This window comes from Lithobates pipiens, unplaced genomic scaffold (genome assembly GCF_037356315.1).
Source record: "Lithobates pipiens isolate NorthernLeopardFrog02 unplaced genomic scaffold, aLitPip1_a1.2 Scaffold_18, whole genome shotgun sequence".
Classification (NCBI taxonomy): Eukaryota; Metazoa; Chordata; class Amphibia; order Anura; family Ranidae; genus Lithobates; species Lithobates pipiens.
Window position 1 is genome coordinate 454301280 of NW_027507758.1, and position 18735 is coordinate 454320014.

General features: G+C 46.2%; 1 protein-coding gene and 1 long non-coding RNA gene across 3 annotated transcripts in view; one reads left to right on the plus strand and one right to left on the minus strand.

Moving 5' to 3' along the window:
* Nucleotides 1-15242, minus strand: part of PLOD2 (procollagen-lysine,2-oxoglutarate 5-dioxygenase 2) — a 214495-nt gene extending 199253 nt beyond the window's left edge. Inside the window, exon 1 of one of the 2 annotated variants that reach the window (XM_077488240.1) lies at nt 15076-15242. In XM_077488240.1, coding sequence (XP_077344366.1) covers nt 15076-15178 — 103 coding nt within the window. In that variant the 5' untranslated portion in view covers nt 15179-15242. The remainder of the gene's footprint in view (nt 1-15075) is intronic. The other variant, XM_077488241.1, reaches the window with a different exon arrangement.
* The window catches only part of LOC143988566 (uncharacterized), an 83643-nt gene continuing 77372 nt past the window's right edge, over nt 12465-18735 (plus strand). The window contains exon 1 of the long non-coding RNA XR_013276885.1: nt 12465-12771. This is a non-coding gene — a long non-coding RNA (uncharacterized LOC143988566). The remainder of the gene's footprint in view (nt 12772-18735) is intronic.

Below are 18735 nucleotides of genomic sequence, written 5' to 3' on the forward strand. Positions count from 1 at the left end.
AGTCAATGGATACCGCTCTGAGCAGCTGTCTTCTGGTGCTCTGAGAGTTAAGCTGGCCATAGATGGATCATAAGTTTTCGATCTAACAATCGACTTCTGTCAAACAGGACTGTTGGAAAACGTTTGTCAGTCCTTGGCTGTAGTCACTGATCAGTGTATTCTGACAGCAGAAAAGTCGCAACTGTTAGAATACAATAGCAAGGTGAGGCGTTTCTCCTTCCACCTTGCATGTCTGGATGGGGGAAAATTTGCTCCCCCCCCCCCCCCCTTTTCAATTCGCCCTCCAGCTATAAAAAAAAAAAAAAAAAAAAAAAAAAAAAAAAAAACACACAAAACACACACACTGTTCTCTGTGCAGTTGGTTTTGCACAGAGTGGCCCCGAGCCTCTTCTCAAGCACCCCATTGGAGATCCGCACTCCCTCAGGGGCACTCATGCAGGCATGCTCCCCTGTCCTGCTGCTGTGTCTACTGACACAGACAGCAGGACTTGGCCCTGCATCATTGGATTTGATTGACAGCAGTGTGAGCCAATGGCTGCGCTGCTATCAATCTATCCAATGAGGACCCAATACACCAGCTGGAGCTGGTGTTCTCGTTCCCATCACTGGAAAGACCCAGTTCAAGTAAGTAAAAGGAGGGCTCTGGGGGGGCAGCTACATCACAGGAGGTTTTTCACCTTAGTGCATTAAGGTAAAATCCACAAGGGTTTACAACCCCTTTAACAGCAGTCACTGCCACTAAGAAAAGTTGTGCTACTTACCCGACATTAACAAGATTCAGTTTGCCCTCTCCGCCATTCACAAACTCGTACTACTACATTTCCGCAATGCATCACATTCCGGAAATGGAGGGAGAATAGTTGGAGGATCTCTTCCACCCAATCACAGAATGCATTGCAGGACAATAGTAGTAGCAGTTTTGTGAATGATGGTGAAAGGCAGAATGAGCTGGCGAGTGATGCAACTTTTCTCAGTAGCAGCAGAAGCTGCCGTTGTTAACGCTCACAGCGTCAACAGGCAGATGCTTAGGACAATAACTGGCAGACACAGCAGGAAGAAATTTGTACCAGAAGCAGCTGCCTCCAGGATAAACACCATTACTTATCCCCTTCCCACTGAGCATACTTGGTTTTCGGGGGCTATACTGGGATGATGCCCACAGCTGCAGGCATCATCCTGGTACTGTTATTCCAGGAACAACAACCGATGTAGCTAAACACAGCTTGATTTTTATCCCGGAAGAGCGGGAGGAGACATACCCCCCCTGCCACCACTCTTCTCGTGCCTCCCGTCCCACCGGGAGGCCCAATCGAAAAACCACTGCTTCCGGAGGCTAGTAACAGACTGGCACAAAGCTTCGTTAAAGTCTCCTGGATGTAAACATGGAAGCGACAATCACTTCCTATTTACTCGGCTGCCAATGGCAGCAGATAAAAAATTTATATATATATATATATATATATATATATATATTATATATATATATATATAATAAATGATATTACGCCGAGTAAATAGATACCAAACATGTCACGCTTTTGGTACCTAAAAAAAAAAAAAAAAACCATAGGCGATGCATTATTTATTTTATTTTTTACAGTTATCAGGTTAGAGTTACAGAGGAGGTCTCAAGCTAGAATTATTGCTCTTGCCCTGACGATCGCGGCAATATTTCACATGTGTGATTTGAACACCGTTTACATATGCGGGCGCAACTTCCGTATGCGTTTTCTTTGCTGCGCGAGCTCACAGTGACGGGGGCATTTTATATTATTATGTTTTTAAAAAAATAAAAAAAATTATTGTGATAGTAATAGGTGGTGACAGGTACTCTTTGCACTTCAAAGTATTCAAATCACATACATACATACATACATACACATTTTTTTTTTTTTTTTTTTTTTTGTAATTTTTCAATAAACATTTTTTAGTAATTTTTTCAGTAATTTTCTAGCAAAAAATAGGGATTTAACTTGTAAACACCAAATCTCAAAAATAGGCTTGGTCATGAAAGGGTGTAGTCTCTATCTCTCTCTGCACATACAGTAAAACTCAGCTTTTAAAATTGAAATACAATTTGTGCAACTGGAGAAATGTTTTCCACCTTGAGTCCACACAAATGGACACCAGACACACAGTCTCAAATCTCTGAGTGTTCACCACACCAAATAAAAAGGTTGTAGTGTGGCCAGCTGGCTTGTCACTGTGCAAATAATTTATCAATACCCGATATCAGAAGGACATTCACAAAGGACAAAACATTTATTGAATTTGATGCTGAAGTTGCTATTATTTTCTACTACTCCACTGAGTATTTCTCTAGGGCCCTGGTGCACAACCAATGGCTCTCAGGACCCCTGAAAACTGCAGTCTGTGTTTTTGTATCCAAAAGGAAAAAAAAAAATTGTACAATAACATTTTATAATGTGTGGCCAGCCCAACAAGAAAGTTGACCACCACTGTTCTTGGGCTTGTGCATATGGGCTGTGGAGGTGCATCCCATTATACTTGGCTCTGAAACACTTTCTACTGGTGATAAGTAACTTAAAGCTACTGATGCTTACAACAAAGTTTTGAATCAGATTGGTAAATGTGAGAAGTAGCCTAGTACTGACATTCATTTGTTTAAGGTATTCTGCATATCAGAAACTGCAGGAAGGCTGCAGTGGGCACTATCAGGAATTGCTCCTCTGCATCTCATGAATGGGTTCCTCAAGATCACCAGAGGTAAAAAAGGGAGCAGAGTGGACAGGTGCTCTACAAGAATGTCTGAATGTAACACCAAAGCACCAAGCTGGTTTTGCTCCTTGTATTCTTTTCAACAATGAACTTAAAATTTTGACTGAAGCACACTTTTTTCCACAGTGGCGTAGGAGGTGAGCAGTAGCTTTACAAGGCAAAGACTAAACTGAACTTGTCAGAGCAGCTGTTATCTGTCGCTTTTAAAGCTCCCTCTCAATTCTGGAGGCTGTAATGGGCATAATGGATGGTGTACTTGTTTTAGGGCAAGAAAAAAAAAATCACTGTATGATGCTGCATTGATGTGCTGCCCTGGAACTAGCATAGCTCTCATCATTACTTGGCTCCATGTGCACTAAATGGACCTTCAACAACAGAAGTCTAAAGATTGTAGGAAATGGTCCTAGCAAAGTGCCATAAAGCCAATCCACCTTCTGATTCTGCACTGAAGGAATGCTCGGCATGAGTATAAAGAGGCTGAACTTATCTAGCATGGGGTACAGAGGTTAATAAAAACCTGACAGTGAGTCTAACCCTTCACCACTAGCCTGCTTAATGAGGGATTTATAATTACAGTAAATGAACAGTATAAATCACAGATTCTTCACAACTCAAGGCTGCAAGCTAAGCATGAGTTACAGATTGACCATACATCCGTAAAACGTTGTTCAAAAAGGTTCATTTTATGAACATCCATTCAATTTTCCTAATGCTTAGTGGGGTCGAATTGGCAATTGTCTGACTTTAGTGACGGGAATATTCCAAGGAGCAGGAGGGAAAATATTTCTTGAAAGAACAAAAATAAAATCGTGAAGGCACATTTTTTTTCCTGAACGAAAACTATCATACAAAAGGCACAAAAACGAACCTGCTCAATACATCAAGGATTCCATTCAAAAAGCAGGTGTGGACAGAAAATGTTTTAAGGTTTTTCAAACGAAATTAGTTAACTCAATGATGGCAAGATGGAATGCTTCGATAAATTATGTTTTAGAGATTCTGTACAAAGTTCTACTGGTGTATGGCCAACTTTAGACTCTGAGAGCTTACCTACTTCTTCTGTCATTTCCTCCCACTACACAAAAATGTACTGGTATGGAAAAGTAGGTTGAGTGAATTCCATTAAAACGGAGTCTGCATTACTGTAATAGCAATGTTAGTTTGTTAGCTTCTTTGATGTGAATGATATATTCCACAAAGCACTTTAGAGAGTTTGTTGGGTCCATGTAAATGAACAGAAATAAATACCAAGATTTGCTTGCTTGTAAATCCTGTGAGTAGTGATGGCCGAACGGTTCGCCCGGCGGTCGTTTCGCGGCGAATTTCCGACTTTCGCCGTCCGCGGGTTCGAACGCCTTTTTCCGTCGTTCGCCCCGGCGGACTTACGTGTTTAATGTATACAAGAACTTTAACCTTTCGTGACACGTTTATCATGTGTTACAGGACAACCAATTGAGACATGACAGCTCATGGACACTTGGACATTCCCCCTAACCTATAAATACACCCGATCCGGTGGCCATTTTACATTCTTTCTTCTGTCACTGTAGGGAAAGGATCCTGTGTGGAGTAGGGACAGAGAAAACGCTAGCTATTTGGTACACAAAAGTTCTTTTCAGGACTGGTATAGGTGTTAGGTCAGCAGCCTGAGTTTCTTTTGTCAGTTTAGATAAAGGGACAGAGCGCTGTATGCTGCTATTTTAGGGACAGCTCAGCCAGATTAGTCTTTCTTCATCATCATCATCATCATCATCATTAGCTGTTACTATCAGGTCCACAAAAGAGCTGTTCCAGCTAATCGTTCCAGCCTACTCTTTTTTGCCAATTTGTATAGGGACAGGCAGGAAGCAGTGTGTCAGGCAGTGAGGATAATTTTAAAGACTTGCTGTTACTATTAGTTCCACAAAGGTTCTTTTCAGGACTGGTATCAGTGGTACGGTAATAGGCTTGTACACGTATAATATTCTTTCTTCCAAATATAGAAAGAATATTATACTTGACTGCTGCCCTTCTGCTGCAGTCTGCTAATCATTCACAACTCACTTGTTCCACAAAGCTCTTTATCAGGACTGGTAACTTGGTCTGTCTAGGGTGCTACGGTACATAGGCTTGGGTGCGGTACAGTCTGCTGTTCTGTAAGGACCGCTATCGGTCCACAATACATAGGGTTGCCGTGCACTACTGCTGACCGCTGCCCTATACTGCAGCAGTCCTTCATTGGTATAGGGACTGACGTACAGTCTGCTAATCACTAACACACAACCTGCTTGGTCCACAAAAGTTCTTATAAGGACTGGTAACTTGGTATAGGGTGCTACGGTACATAGGCCTGAGTGCGTTACAGTCTGCTGTTCTGTAAGGACCGCTATCGGTCCACAATACATAGGGTTGCCGTGCACTACTGCTGACCGCTGCCCTATACTGCAGCAGTCCTTCAGCGGTATAGGGACTGACGCACAGTCTGCTAAACACTAACACACAACCTGCTTGGTCCACAAAAGTTTTTATAAGGACTGGTAACTTGGTATAGGGTGCTACGGTACATAGGCCTGAGTGCAGTACAGTCTGCTGTTCTGTAAGGACCGCTATCGGTCCACAATACATAGGGTTGCCGTGCACTACTGCTGACCGCTGCCCTATACTGCAGCAGTCCTTCATTGGTATAGGGACTGACGTACAGTCTGCTAATCACTAACACACAACCTGCTTGGTCCACAAAAGTTCTTATAAGGACTGGTAACTTGGTATAGGGTGCTACGGTACATAGGCCTGAGTGCGTTACAGTCTGCTGTTCTGTAAGGACCGCTATCGGTCCACAATACATAGGGTTGACGTGCACCACTGCTGACCGCTGCCCTATACTGCAGCAGTCCTTCATTGGTATAGGGACTGACGTACAGTCTGCTAATCACTAACACACAACCTGCTTGGTCCACAAAAGTTCTTATAAGGACTGGTAACTTGGTATAGGGTGCTACGGTACATAGGCCTGAGTGCGTTACAGTCTGCTGTTCTGTAAGGACCGCTATCGGTCCACAATACATAGGGTTGCCGTGCACTACTGCTGACCGCTGCCCTATACTGCAGCAGTCCTTCAGCGGTATAGGGACTGACGCACAGTCTGCTAAACACTAACACACAACCTGCTTGGTCCACAAAAGTTCTTATAAGGACTGGTAACTTGGTATAGGGTGCTACGGTACATAGGCCTGAGTGCAGTACAGTCTGCTGTTCTGTAAGGACCGCTATCGGTCCACAATACATAGGGTTGCCGTGCACTACTGCTGACCGCTGCCCTATACTGCAGCAGTCCTTCATTGGTATAGGGACTGACGTACAGTCTGCTAATCACTAACACACAACCTGCTTGTTCCACAAAAGTTCTTATAAGGACTGGTAACTTGGTATAGGGTGCTACGGTACATAGGCTTGAGTGCGGTACAGTCTGCTGTTCTGTAAGGACCGCTATCGGTCCACAATAGATAGGGTTGACGTGCACCACTGCTGACCGCTGCCCTATACTGCAGCAGTCCTTCAGCGGTATAGGGACTGACGTACAGTCTGCTAAACACTAATACACAACCTGCTTGGTCCACAAAAGTTCTTATAAGGACTGGTAACTTGGTATAGGGTGCTACGGTACATAGGCTTGAGTGCGGTACAGTCTGCTGTTCTGTAAGGACCGCTATCGGTCCACAATAGATAGGGTTGACGTGCACCACTGCTGACCGCTGCCCTATACTGCAGCAGTCCTTCAGCGGTATAGGGACTGACGTACAGTCTGCTAAACACTAATACACAACCTGCTTGGTCCACAAAAGTTCTTATAAGGACTGGTAACTTGGTATAGGGTGCTACGGTACATAGGCTTGAGTGCGGTACAGTCTGCTGTTCTGTAAGGACCGCTATAGGTCCACAATAGATAGGGTTGACGTGCACCACTGCTGACCGCTCACCTATACTGCAGCAGTCCTTCAGCGGTATAGGGACTAAGAGTTTTGTCACAGGGTCATTTAAAAAATGACATGCAGAGGAAGAGGCAGGCCCTTCCGCAGGGGTGGTAGGGGTAGGGCAGGAGCAACAGGCTTGAGCCAAAGTGGGAAGTTGCAGAAGGTGCGTTCAATTACTTTAAAGGATGCACCAGACTTGGTTGAGTGGCTCGCTCAGCCTTACTCTTCTGCACCCTCCTCATCCTCTCGATCTGCACCCTCTTCTTCACTCTCTGCTATGTGCACCCCCAAAGACACTACCACCAACAACACGACCACCACCACCACCACCACATACCTTCCGCTTGAGTCACTGGAATTATTTTCCGATCCATATCAAGAGGACATTTCTGATGCGCAGCCACTCTTGGTATTGGATCAGGAAGAGGAGGTAGCAACAAGCGCTACTCAGCAGTCTGACGCCAGTACCCAGATCAGCCCAAGGAGGAGGTTGGTCCCCGGTGTTGCTGCCTACTCTACTTATAGCGGTGGGGAAGGTGACGTTGATGATGACGTGTCTAGTGATGTCACGTGGGTGCCCACAAGAGAGGAAGAGGAGGGGAGTTCAGAGGGAGATATGGACCAGCAGATAGGGAGGAGAAGCAGCAATGACTTACATTGCACAGCAGGGACAAAGCAGACTGCAAATGTATCAGGAGCGAGTCATCGACCATGTACGGTCACATCTGGCGCTCCCAGGACACCGGCACATGGCTCCGCAGTGTGGGCTTTTTTTAACGTGTCCGCTGCTGACAATAGCGTTGCCATCTGCAATCTTTGCAGTCAACGCGTTAGTCGCGGTAAGCCCAATACTCACCTAGGGACGACCGCCTTAAGAAGGCACATGAGCAGCCATCACCGAGCCCAGTGGGAGCAACGGAACACACAAAGCCACACTGCAGGCTCTCACCGTCCAGCCTCGTCTTCTACTTCTCCTTCTCCTCTCTCCTCACAATTGTCCTCCACTCCACCTTCCATCACGCCAAGCTCACATTTTTCTGCAAAAAGGCAGGCTTCCGTGGGCCTAATGTTTGAGCGTAAAAAAATGATGACGCCGGATAACCCTCTTGCCCAACGGTTGGCGGCTGGCTTGTCAGAACTCATAGCCCGCCAACTACTGCCATATAAACTGGTGGACTCGGAGGCCTTTCGCAAATTTGTGGCCATTGGAACACCACAATGGAAGGTCCCAGGAAGGAAGTATTTCTCAGAGAAGGGCATCCCAGAGCTATATGGCCATGTTCAGCGGCAAGTGAATGTATCTCTGGCACACAGTGTCGGTGCCAAGATACATCTGACCACAGACACGTGGTCTAGCAAACACGGGCAGGGAAGGTATATCAGTTTTACTGCCCACTGGGTGAACCTTCTGACGGCCGTCAAGCATGTAACCCGTGGCACCCGTGTAGATTTGGTTTTACCGCCACGGATTGCATGCAGGCCTGACTCTTCTTCTCCTCCTCCTACTCCATCCTCCTCCCTCTCCTCCTCAGCTGCCTCCTCCTTTTCCGCTGCTAGCGTCTCTTCCACTGCACCGCCCAAGCTCCCCAGAACCTATTCCACATGCCAGGTGAGACGTTGCCATGCCGTGCTGCGTCTGTTGTGCCTGGAAGCAAAGAGCCACACTGGCCCGGCACTCCTTTCAGCTTTGCGTTCACAGGCAGATGAGTGGCTAACACCGCTCAATTTGACAGTTGGTAAAGTGGTGTGTGACAACGGTGCCAATCTGCTTAGCGCATTGAAACAGGGCAAAATCACGCACGTGCCGTGCATGGCACACGTCTTAAACTTGGTCGTGCAGCGATTCCTTGTCAAATACCCTGGGGTCCAGGACATCTTGCGGCAGGCAAGGAAAATCTCGGCCCATTTCAGAAGATCTTACACGGCCATGGCTCGCCTTGCTGACATTCAGCGGCGACACCATCTGCCGGTCAGACGTCTTATTTGCGATTGCCCGACGCGATGGAACTCAACCTTCTATATGCTTGATAGGCTGCTCCAGCAGAAACGTGCAGTTAACGTCTACCTGTATGAACTCTGCGAAAGAAACGGTTCTGGGGAGCTGGGTTTTTTTTCACCGCGCCAGTGGCTGCTCATGCGCGACACATGCAGACTTCTGCGGCCATTTGAGGAGATCACCAAACTGGTCAGTCGCAGCCATGGCGCCATCAGTGACATGGTACCTTATGCCTTCTTTCTGGAGCGTGCATTGCGTCGTGTCATTGATCAGGCTGTGGAGGAGCAGGAGCGGGAAGATGAGGAAGTCGCAATGCTGGATGAATTCCCAGGGGGGGCTACTCTATCTGAGACAAGTCAACAACAGGAGTCTGATGAGGAGTCAGAGGAGGATGGTGCCGGGGCGGATGAGCAGGAGCAAGAAGAGCATGCTTTAAACCTTTCTGGGATCCCTGTTGTGCGAGGATGGGGAGAGGAGAATGAAGAGGACGACATTATCCTGGATGATGAGCAGGAGCCAGGCCACCACACCGCTTCCACTTTAGTGCAAATGGGGGCCTTCATGCTCCAGTGTTTTAATAGGGACCCCCGTATAAAAAGCATGAGGGTCAAGGACCAGTACTGGGTGGCAACGTACTTAGACCCCCGGTACAAACACAAAATGGCGGAAATGTTACCGCCGTCGCAGAGGGCTGTCAGAATGCAGCACTTCCAGGCCTTGCTTCGAGAAATGCTGCATTCTGCTTTTGCGTGCGCTGGCAGAGGAGCAATTCCCACTCCCAGAGAAGGATTTGCGGGTACCAATCCAACAGCGCCTGCAAGAAGAGGCCGGTTTGAAGATGTGTTGGTGACTTCGGATATGAGGTCATTCTTTCAGCCGACCCATCGACAGGTGTCATCCGGATCCAGCATCAGGGAACGCCTAGACCGTCAGGTGTCCGACTACATTGGGTTAACGGCCGATGTGGACGCTCTGAGGAGTGATGAACCCCTAGACTACTGGGTGGGCAGGCTTGACCTCTGGCCAGAGCTTGCCCAATTTGCAATCGAACTGTTGGCTTGCCCCTCATCCAGTGTCCTGTCCGAAAGGACGTTCAGCGCAGCAGGGGGGATTGTGACCGATAAGCGTACTCGCCTAGCTCACCACAGTGTTAACTACCTCACATTTCTAAAAATGAATGAGGCATGGATCTCGGAGGAATTCAACACATGTGATCAGTAGACCATGTATATGTCTATAAACAATTTTTGGAATCAAGCACACAGACCTTCTTAATTCATTTGGCTCACTTCCCTGACCCAAAAAAGCACACCGTACTATATGCCCCTACCCTCCTCTTTGAAGAGGTTGAGCGGTGTCATATTTCTACTGGGGCTGCTTATTATGAGGGGTTCCCACCATCCCTGTGCTGTGCTGACTTCCTCCTGGGTGTTCTTATTATGAGGGGCTCCCACCATCCCTGTGCTGTGCTGACTTCCTCCTGGGGGTTCTTATTATGAGGGGATCACACCATCCCTGTGCTGTGCTGACTTCCTCCTGGGGCTGCTTACGGTGCTGCTGTCAGCGCTGTATGTCACGGAGCTGCTGTCAGCGCTGTATGTCACGGAGCTGCTGTCAGCGCTGTATGTCACGGAGCTGCTGTCAGCGCTGTATGTCACGGAGCTGCTGTCAGCGCTGTATGTCACGGAGCTGCTGTCAGCGCTGTATGTCACGGAGCTGCTGTCAGCGCTGTATGTCACGGAGCTGCTGTCAGCGCTGTATGTCACGGAGCTGCTGTCAGCGCTGTATGTCACGGAGCTGCTGTCAGCGCTGTATGTCACGGAGCTGCTGTCAGCGCTGTATGTCACGGAGCTGCTGTCAGCGCTGTATGTCACGGTGCTGCTGTCAGCGCTGTATGTCACGGAGCTGCTGTCAGCGCTGTATGTCACGGAGCTGCTGTCAGTGCTGTATGTCACGGAGCTGCTGTCAGCGCTGTATGTCACGGAGCTGCTGTCAGCGCTGTATGTCACGGAGCTGCTGTCAGCGCTGTATGTCACGGTGCTGCTGTCAGCGCTGTATGTCACGGAGCTGCTGTCAGCGCTGTATGTCACGGAGCTGCTGTCAGCGCTGTATGTCACGGAGCTGCTGTCAGCGCTGTATGTCACGGAGCTGCTGTCAGCGCTGTATGTCACGGAGCTGCTGTCAGCGCTGTATGTCACGGTGCTGATGTCAGCGCTGTATGTCACGGAGCTGCTGTCAGCGCTGTATGTCACGGAGCTGCTGTCAGCGCTGTATGTCACGGAGCTGCTGTCAGCGCTGTATGTCACGGAGCTGCTGTCAGCGCTGTATGTCACGGAGCTGCTGTCAGCGCTGTATGTCACGGAGCTGCTGTCAGCGCTGTATGTCACGGAGCTGCTGTCAGCGCTGTATGTCACGGTGCTGCTGTCAGCGCTGTATGTCACGGAGCTGCTGTCAGCGCTGTATGTCACGGAGCTGCTGTCAGCGCTGTATGTCACGGAGCTGCTGTCAGCGCTGTATGTCACGGAGCTGCTGTCAGCGCTGTATGTCACGGAGCTGCTGTCAGCGCTGTATGTCACGGAGCTGCTGTCAGCGCTGTATGTCACGGAGCTGCTGTCAGCGCTGTATGTCACGGTGCTGCTGTCAGCGCTGTATGTCACGGAGCTGCTGTCAGCGCTGTATGTCACGGAGCTGCTGTCAGTGCTGTATGTCACGGAGCTGCTGTCAGCGCTGTATGTCACGGAGCTGCTGTCAGCGCTGTATGTCACGGAGCTGCTGTCAGCGCTGTATGTCACGGTGCTGCTGTCAGCGCTGTATGTCACGGAGCTGCTGTCAGCGCTGTATGTCACGGAGCTGCTGTCAGCGCTGTATGTCACGGAGCTGCTGTCAGCGCTGTATGTCACGGAGCTGCTGTCAGCGCTGTATGTCACGGAGCTGCTGTCAGCGCTGTATGTCACGGTGCTGCTGTCAGCGCTGTATGTCACGGAGCTGCTGTCAGCGCTGTATGTCACGGAGCTGCTGTCAGTGCTGTATGTCACGGAGCTGCTGTCAGCGCTGTATGTCACGGAGCTGCTGTCAGCGCTGTATGTCACGGAGCTGCTGTCAGCGCTGTATGTCACGGTGCTGCTGTCAGCGCTGTATGTCACGGAGCTGCTGTCAGCGCTGTATGTCACGGAGCTGCTGTCAGCGCTGTATGTCACGGAGCTGCTGTCAGCGCTGTATGTCACGGAGCTGCTGTCAGCGCTGTATGTCACGGAGCTGCTGTCAGCGCTGTATGTCACGGTGCTGATGTCAGTGCTCTGTATTACGGTGCTGCTGTCAGTGCTCTGTATCTCCTGCACCCTCTTGTTTGCCTACCCTGGTCCCTGACCTTCCCTCTCCTCCATTGCCTTCATTAGCTCCATAGTCCTGAATTGTCAGAACAATTTCCCAAATAAAAAAAAAATGCTTGTAGTTATCGATCCCAAATTCACCTCATACATGTATTATGCTATTGTCCAGGTGGTGGGACTACGTGCTACCCCCTAATAATTACCCCGTGGCCGCAAATTCGACCTAAAGGTTTGCGAAATTCGCCTCCCATTGAAGTCAATGGAGCCCGCGGCGAACGGTCGTTTTCGCGAACGTTTGTGTCCGTTCGCGTTTCGCGTTCGCGAAACGTCCCGTCGGAAGTTCGTCCATCACTACCTGTGAGTAGGTTAGAAAAAATAATAAAAAAAGTTCTCCTACATATAATACAACTAATGGGTATGTAATACACAAACACAGACGACAACTGGTATCCTACTGCAGTCAGACTCATTGGCTCGACCTTGCTGACTACATTACAGTAATCTGGTAAACTCATAAAAGCAGGTTGCTTAGGAGAACATCTTGCAGTAGGAATTGCTCACTGGCCGATGTCAGTCATTAAAAAATACAGATGAAGATTGTGGGGTTTTGCCAGCTTCTCAAGATCACAGCAGCCAAATTGTACTTAATAGGAGTCCTGTAGTGAAAGCACGTCTCAGTGCACTGCCTGGCTGGAGAAGGTTTTTCCATTGAGAGCTGAACTTTGAAGATCTGCCATTATGAATTCTGTTTGGTAATGTAAGATGGTTTTAAGGTTTCCTTTTCAGAATCATTACCTCTCCATGTTTAAAGGCGATTTATTAACATGTTTATTTTTCACCAAACCAGTTATATCAGGCAAAAGGATATTTTGTTGGGTTAGGTTACAATAATATTGCTAATAAATTGTCTACAATGTTTTATAGGCACAGCAATAAAAGGGTATGAGTGTCTTTTCTTTATAGCCAGGATTTCTATATACAAGTAGAGGTGTCCAATACCTATGGCTATACATAGCTGATGACCTAGAACTGTTAAAGTCTTATATGCTATATTATATTGGCACTTTGACTTACTCTAACAAGCAGGGCCCTCTGATTTCTCATATATTGACATGTATTATAACTGGACTGTTTGCCCTCATGTTGTAAAGCACTGCACAAACCATTGGCGCTATATAAAAATACTGAATAATTATTATTGTAATAACCTCTGTTTATATATCAAAGAGAAATGTAAATATATTCACTGGACTTTTTCTAAATCCAATATATATATATATATATATATATATATATATATATATATATATATATATATATATATATATATATATATATATACATACATACACACACACACACACACACACACACACATACACATACACATACACATACACACACACACACACTATATCAACACTATGAAATACAATTGAATGCTATGGGTTATCATCATCGACCTTCACTGTTCTTTTTAAATATGCAGAAACATTCTAAAATGAGGTCATGAAACAGGAAATCAAAGGCAGTTCATTAATAAAATAATATATAAAAATAAAAGTTTCAGACTTTCTTGCTAGCAGAAAGAAGATTGCAGTGATCCACCCAAACCACAACGTTCTTAACTGTTACAATGCCAAATAACTGTTCACTGAAAACTGCACACTTTATATAAAGTAAATCCAAGCAGGATCACAGCGATAACCATTAAATTTAGAAAAATAAAGCGTAGGGAGGAGGTAACCAACCTCAAGGGACTTTTACCAGTATCAGGCATTACATGTAATATAGAGAATTACATAGTAATCATATAACCATGATACCCATTAAACTGCCTCTTGAATACATTTACTAGACTAATTGGGGAGATCATTAACTTGTGTGTAACACAAAGCATTGTAATATAATGATGTAGCTTTCAGGGTGTGACTCCTTGTAAGGAAAGTGACACTAAACTTTAGTTTTAAAAGATTTTAATTCTTTTTAATCTATTTGAGTATATATTCTTAACACAAAAAAGTACTTTTATTGCAATCCAGCTTCCTGTTAGAAGGTGGCTACTTTTATTCTCCATGGTCCCACTGTATACAAGAACGTAGCCGACCGGCTTGCTCCTGAGATGGACTAGGGGTCGCGGTGTAGTGTGCATAGAGAATTGCACGGGGTCACAACTAATGAGTAGTGCAGGTTTGGGAGCTCACAATTGTTTTTCTGTAACAAAGTAAGAATAACATGCATAAAAAACAAAAAAAAAAAAAAAAAAAACACAACAGGGAAATTAAATAAATAGTGGATGTGTATGGAATATTTTTGAAGAACAAGGATAACGTTTAGTATAACTTTCACTAGTGTAGAACACAAAGCATGGACAGTTTAGCAATGCAGTTAGCAGGGTGTGACTCCTTGTAAAGAAATGACATGGAAATGAACAATGTATCTATTAAATGTCTTCGGCTGTGTTCATGTTCTTGTTTACTGCCCAGCAGGATACTTCATTAGACATAATTGAAATAAAAGCCAAGGTCATGGAACAATGCACATTCCAGAAATCCCCAGATCAGAACAAAGAACCTAGCAGATCCACCCCACCAAATAAAGTCCAATTGTAATGGGGGGAATGTGGATACGTGCAGAGGAACGTGTAGGATAAACACAGCCTGCTGTCTGGGACAGTCAATGAATCACTGTGTGAGCACCTTATAAAGAAAGCAAGTCCCTCCAAAGTCCTTCAAGTCCCTCCAAGTCCCCAGATCACAGCAAACCTCTACAATCAACAGCTTGCTGCCCAACCCACATTTTATTCATTCATGAAATCCTTACTTTTCCATGCATGTCACCTATACCTGATTATGTAACATATGACAGCTCTATGTAGTCATAGAGGGAATGATCTGGAGTGATCAGCATTAAATATATACAAATGTCTGCTATGCCTATTTAATGCACAGCTTTCAATAAAAGTAATGTCCTTGTCTATGATAGAATAGATGATGGAGAGCAATCAGGATACAGGAGAGGCAGTGATGACAGCTACCCCCTATGATGACACCCAGCTTACCTGTAGAGATCAGAGGTTGCTCTGTGGCTGTGCTAAGCTGAGATAACCCAATCAGATAGACGGCCAGTCTGAAGAGTTGGGAGTGAGCAGAGCCCCCAGGCATTCTTCCTTGTGGAGAGTAGCAGCAGCAGCTGAGAATGACTGAAGTGTGCTCACTAATGAGAGGAATAGGCAGCACTAGAGAGAGCAGCCAGCTAGCCCCGCCCCTCCTCTGCTGGCCTGGGAAAAGTAGAGGGGGGGGGATAAGTCATCAGCGACCCCCAAGCCTTCCCTGCCAGGGTGCTGGCTGTGTACACTGCATATAAGGGTAGCACTCATAGCAAAGCTTTTATCTTCAAGTTTTCATTTCTGGAAAACATAACACATTTTTTGTTTATACAGGCATCAGTGTAATATTACTGATTTCATATGCATTCAATTCATGGGGATGGGACATAGACAAAGCACAGATGAAATGACTCAGAAGAGCAGCCAGGCTCTCCAGTATCTGCTGATAGTGCACAATAGTTATAAGGGAAGAGAGAAAACACTAAAGATGCCCAAAATTCAAAAGCTGCTGTGTGATCACTGATTCCTATTCCTGGCAGTGTGCTCTGTGCTCTGATCCTTCTTCATTCAGGAGTGCTGAGCTCTCCAGAAAGTCCATGGGGGGCTCAAGCACAGGAATATTGTGTGTGTGTGTATATATATATATATATATATATATATATATATATATATATATATATAAATAAATATATATGTTCATGTCTGTCAGCTCAAATAGAGAGAAATGGGCGATTAACCACTTGCCGACCGTTGTCGGCATATGTACGACGGCAGAATGGCACAGCTGAGCAAAGTAACGTACCCGTATGTTACTTTGAAATTCCTGCCACACAAGCACGCGTGCCTTCTGCAAGCTCCGTGACCGCGCCCGCGGGATCTGCAGACTCAATCGCCGCGGGGATACCCGCGATCGTGTCACGGAGCTCCAGAATGAGATCGCCGCCATTACTAGTAAAAAAAAAAATATATTAATAAAAATGCCATAAAACTATCCCTCATTTTGTAGACACTATAACTATAACTTTTTTTTAACAAAAATATGTAGAAGAATACGTATCAGCCTAAACTGAGGAAAAAACGTTTTTTTGTTTTTTTTGGGGGGATATTTATTATAGCAAAATGTAAAAAATAATGCATTTTTTTCAAAATTGTTGCTATTTTTTTGTTTATAGCGCAAAAAATAAAAACCGCAGGGGTGATCAACTACCACCAAAAGAAAGTTCTATTTATGGGGAAAAAAAGGACGCCAATTTTGTTTTGGAGCCACGTTGCACGACCGCACAATTGTCAGTTAAAGCGATGCAGTGCTGAATCGCAAAAAGTGCTCTGGTCAGGAAGGGGGTAAATCCTTCCGGGGCTGAAGTGGTTAATCTACACTCTATAGTGGGGAGTCCATGCATGAGAGTTCAAATGCAGCAGGAGGTGTGTAGATGATCACAGATGGGCTGACTCTGTATGGCTGCCGGTGTTTCGTCACATTCGGCGACCCATCACATTATGCTACGGAAGTGAAGTTCTGCTGAGAAATTTGCCCATATGATTCACTAGATTAAGCAACCCGTCAGAATGTGTAACGGAAGTAACCTCTAGTCGCCGCCATCTTGCTCCACCCCGCACTGCTCTACAGTAAGGATACACTAAGAGGGGGGAAAGCAGACATCTTGCTACACCCACTGGAGTTTTCCAATTTACACTTATTTTTACCAGTAAAGTGAGTTTCTATAGTGAAATACAGTACTTAGAACTCCGTTTGACTGGTTAGATGTTAGATTTCACTATATAAACTCACTTTACTGTTAAAAAGAAGTATAAAATGCACAACTCCGGTGGATGTAACAAGATGACCGCTTTTCTCTTCTCAGTGTATGCTTACTGTAGAGAAGTGAAGATGATGGTGGCGACGGAACATCACCTCCGTTACACATTCTGATGGGTCAGGGAGTCCGGCGTTGCGTATGCGCACTCCAGCGGGTAGCAAAATGTGATGGGTCGCCAGATGTGACGAAATACCGGCTCATAACAAGCTAAAAGGGTCTCTGTATACAGTAAAAACAAAGAAGAGAGCAGCGCCATCTAAGTGCAGCGTGATAAAAAAAATATTTTAATATAGGACAGGCGATTTTAAACTCACAAGATTGTAGAGATTACAGCGCATGTGAAATGGTATAGGAAGTTCATATCCCTGGGGGAAGGCGGTCGGCTCGCAGGTGGAGAGGCAGCTGATGTTCCCGGCTGTGCTGGTGGCTCATAGGAGTGCTCAATACTACATCCAAAATTCAGGAAAAGTGGGTCCAGAGCCAACCACAACCAAACAAAAGCACAAAGGTGTAGATGGAGCTCGCAGCATCACTTGGGACAGGGTTTCAGCTAGCATTAGAAGATACATTATGTCTTGTATCATAATAATTGTTTAAAATATAATACATTATACATAACAACATATAACAAATGAAAACATTGAGGACTGCTTAAAAAACAAACACTGAACTCAAACAGCAAAAATCTAATAAATTGCAGTTTACCGATTCTTAGATGCAGTGGCTGCTTTCGTTCTATATTTTAGCATTTTAATTTTTGTGCATGGCGATCCAGCTAATAACCCACCTTCTGTCTTAGGCCCGGTTCACACCGCTGCGGGGGGAGATCCGGATGTGATTCGCACAGCAAATCACATCCGATCTCCGTAGCGATGCGAGTTCAGCCATACAGATAGTATGGCTGAATTCGCAGCTCTCCCGCAGCAAAATCGCACGGGACCCTTTTTTGGGTCCGCAACAGAATCGGATCGCATGGGGGTTCACACCATGCGATCCGATTCCTGTGCGAGTCGGCAGATCGCACTGCGATATGCCGACGGATCTGGGGGTGTCATTAACATAACATTGACACTCCCAGCCGTCCGCATAGGGCAGTGTGAACTGCCGGCGGGAGGTGTGCGATGCGGGTAAACGCCGCGGATTCGCGGCGTTCCCGCATCGCTATAGTGTGAACCCGGCCTCAGGCTGCATTCACACCTGAGCGTAGCTTTTTCAAGCGTTTTTTGCGGCGTTTTTTACCGCGATTGCGGCGTTTTTTACCGCGATTCGCGGCGTTTTTTGCCACGTTTTGTCGCGAATTTGTGCTGGGCAAAAGGTCACCAATGTTAAGCATTGAGCAGATACAGCGTCAAAACGCCCATATAAACGCTTGTTGTCGCGCTAAACGCTCGAATCGAGCGTTTCCATTAGTTTCTATGGGAATGAAAACGCCCAAATCAGCCCGAAAGGGTCCGGAACTTGTTTGAGCTTCAGGCGTAGGGCTTCAGGCGACATGGAGTGGAGATGTGAACCATCTCCATTGAGAATAATGGATTTTTTCCCCTCCAGCGTTTTGTAGCTTCAGGCGTAGGGCTACAAAACGCTCAGGTGTGAATGGGGTGTTAAAGCGGAGTTTTGCCCCCCCCCCCAGCAAAAAATTCAAATTCAGCAGCTACACATACTGTAGCTGCTGACTTTTAATATTAGGACACTTACCTGTCCTGGAATCCAGCGATTGTTTCCATCGGCTCTTTGGTGATGCTGCCACCAGTCGTGGTGAGGGAAACCGGCAGTGAAGTCTTTCAGCTTTACAGCC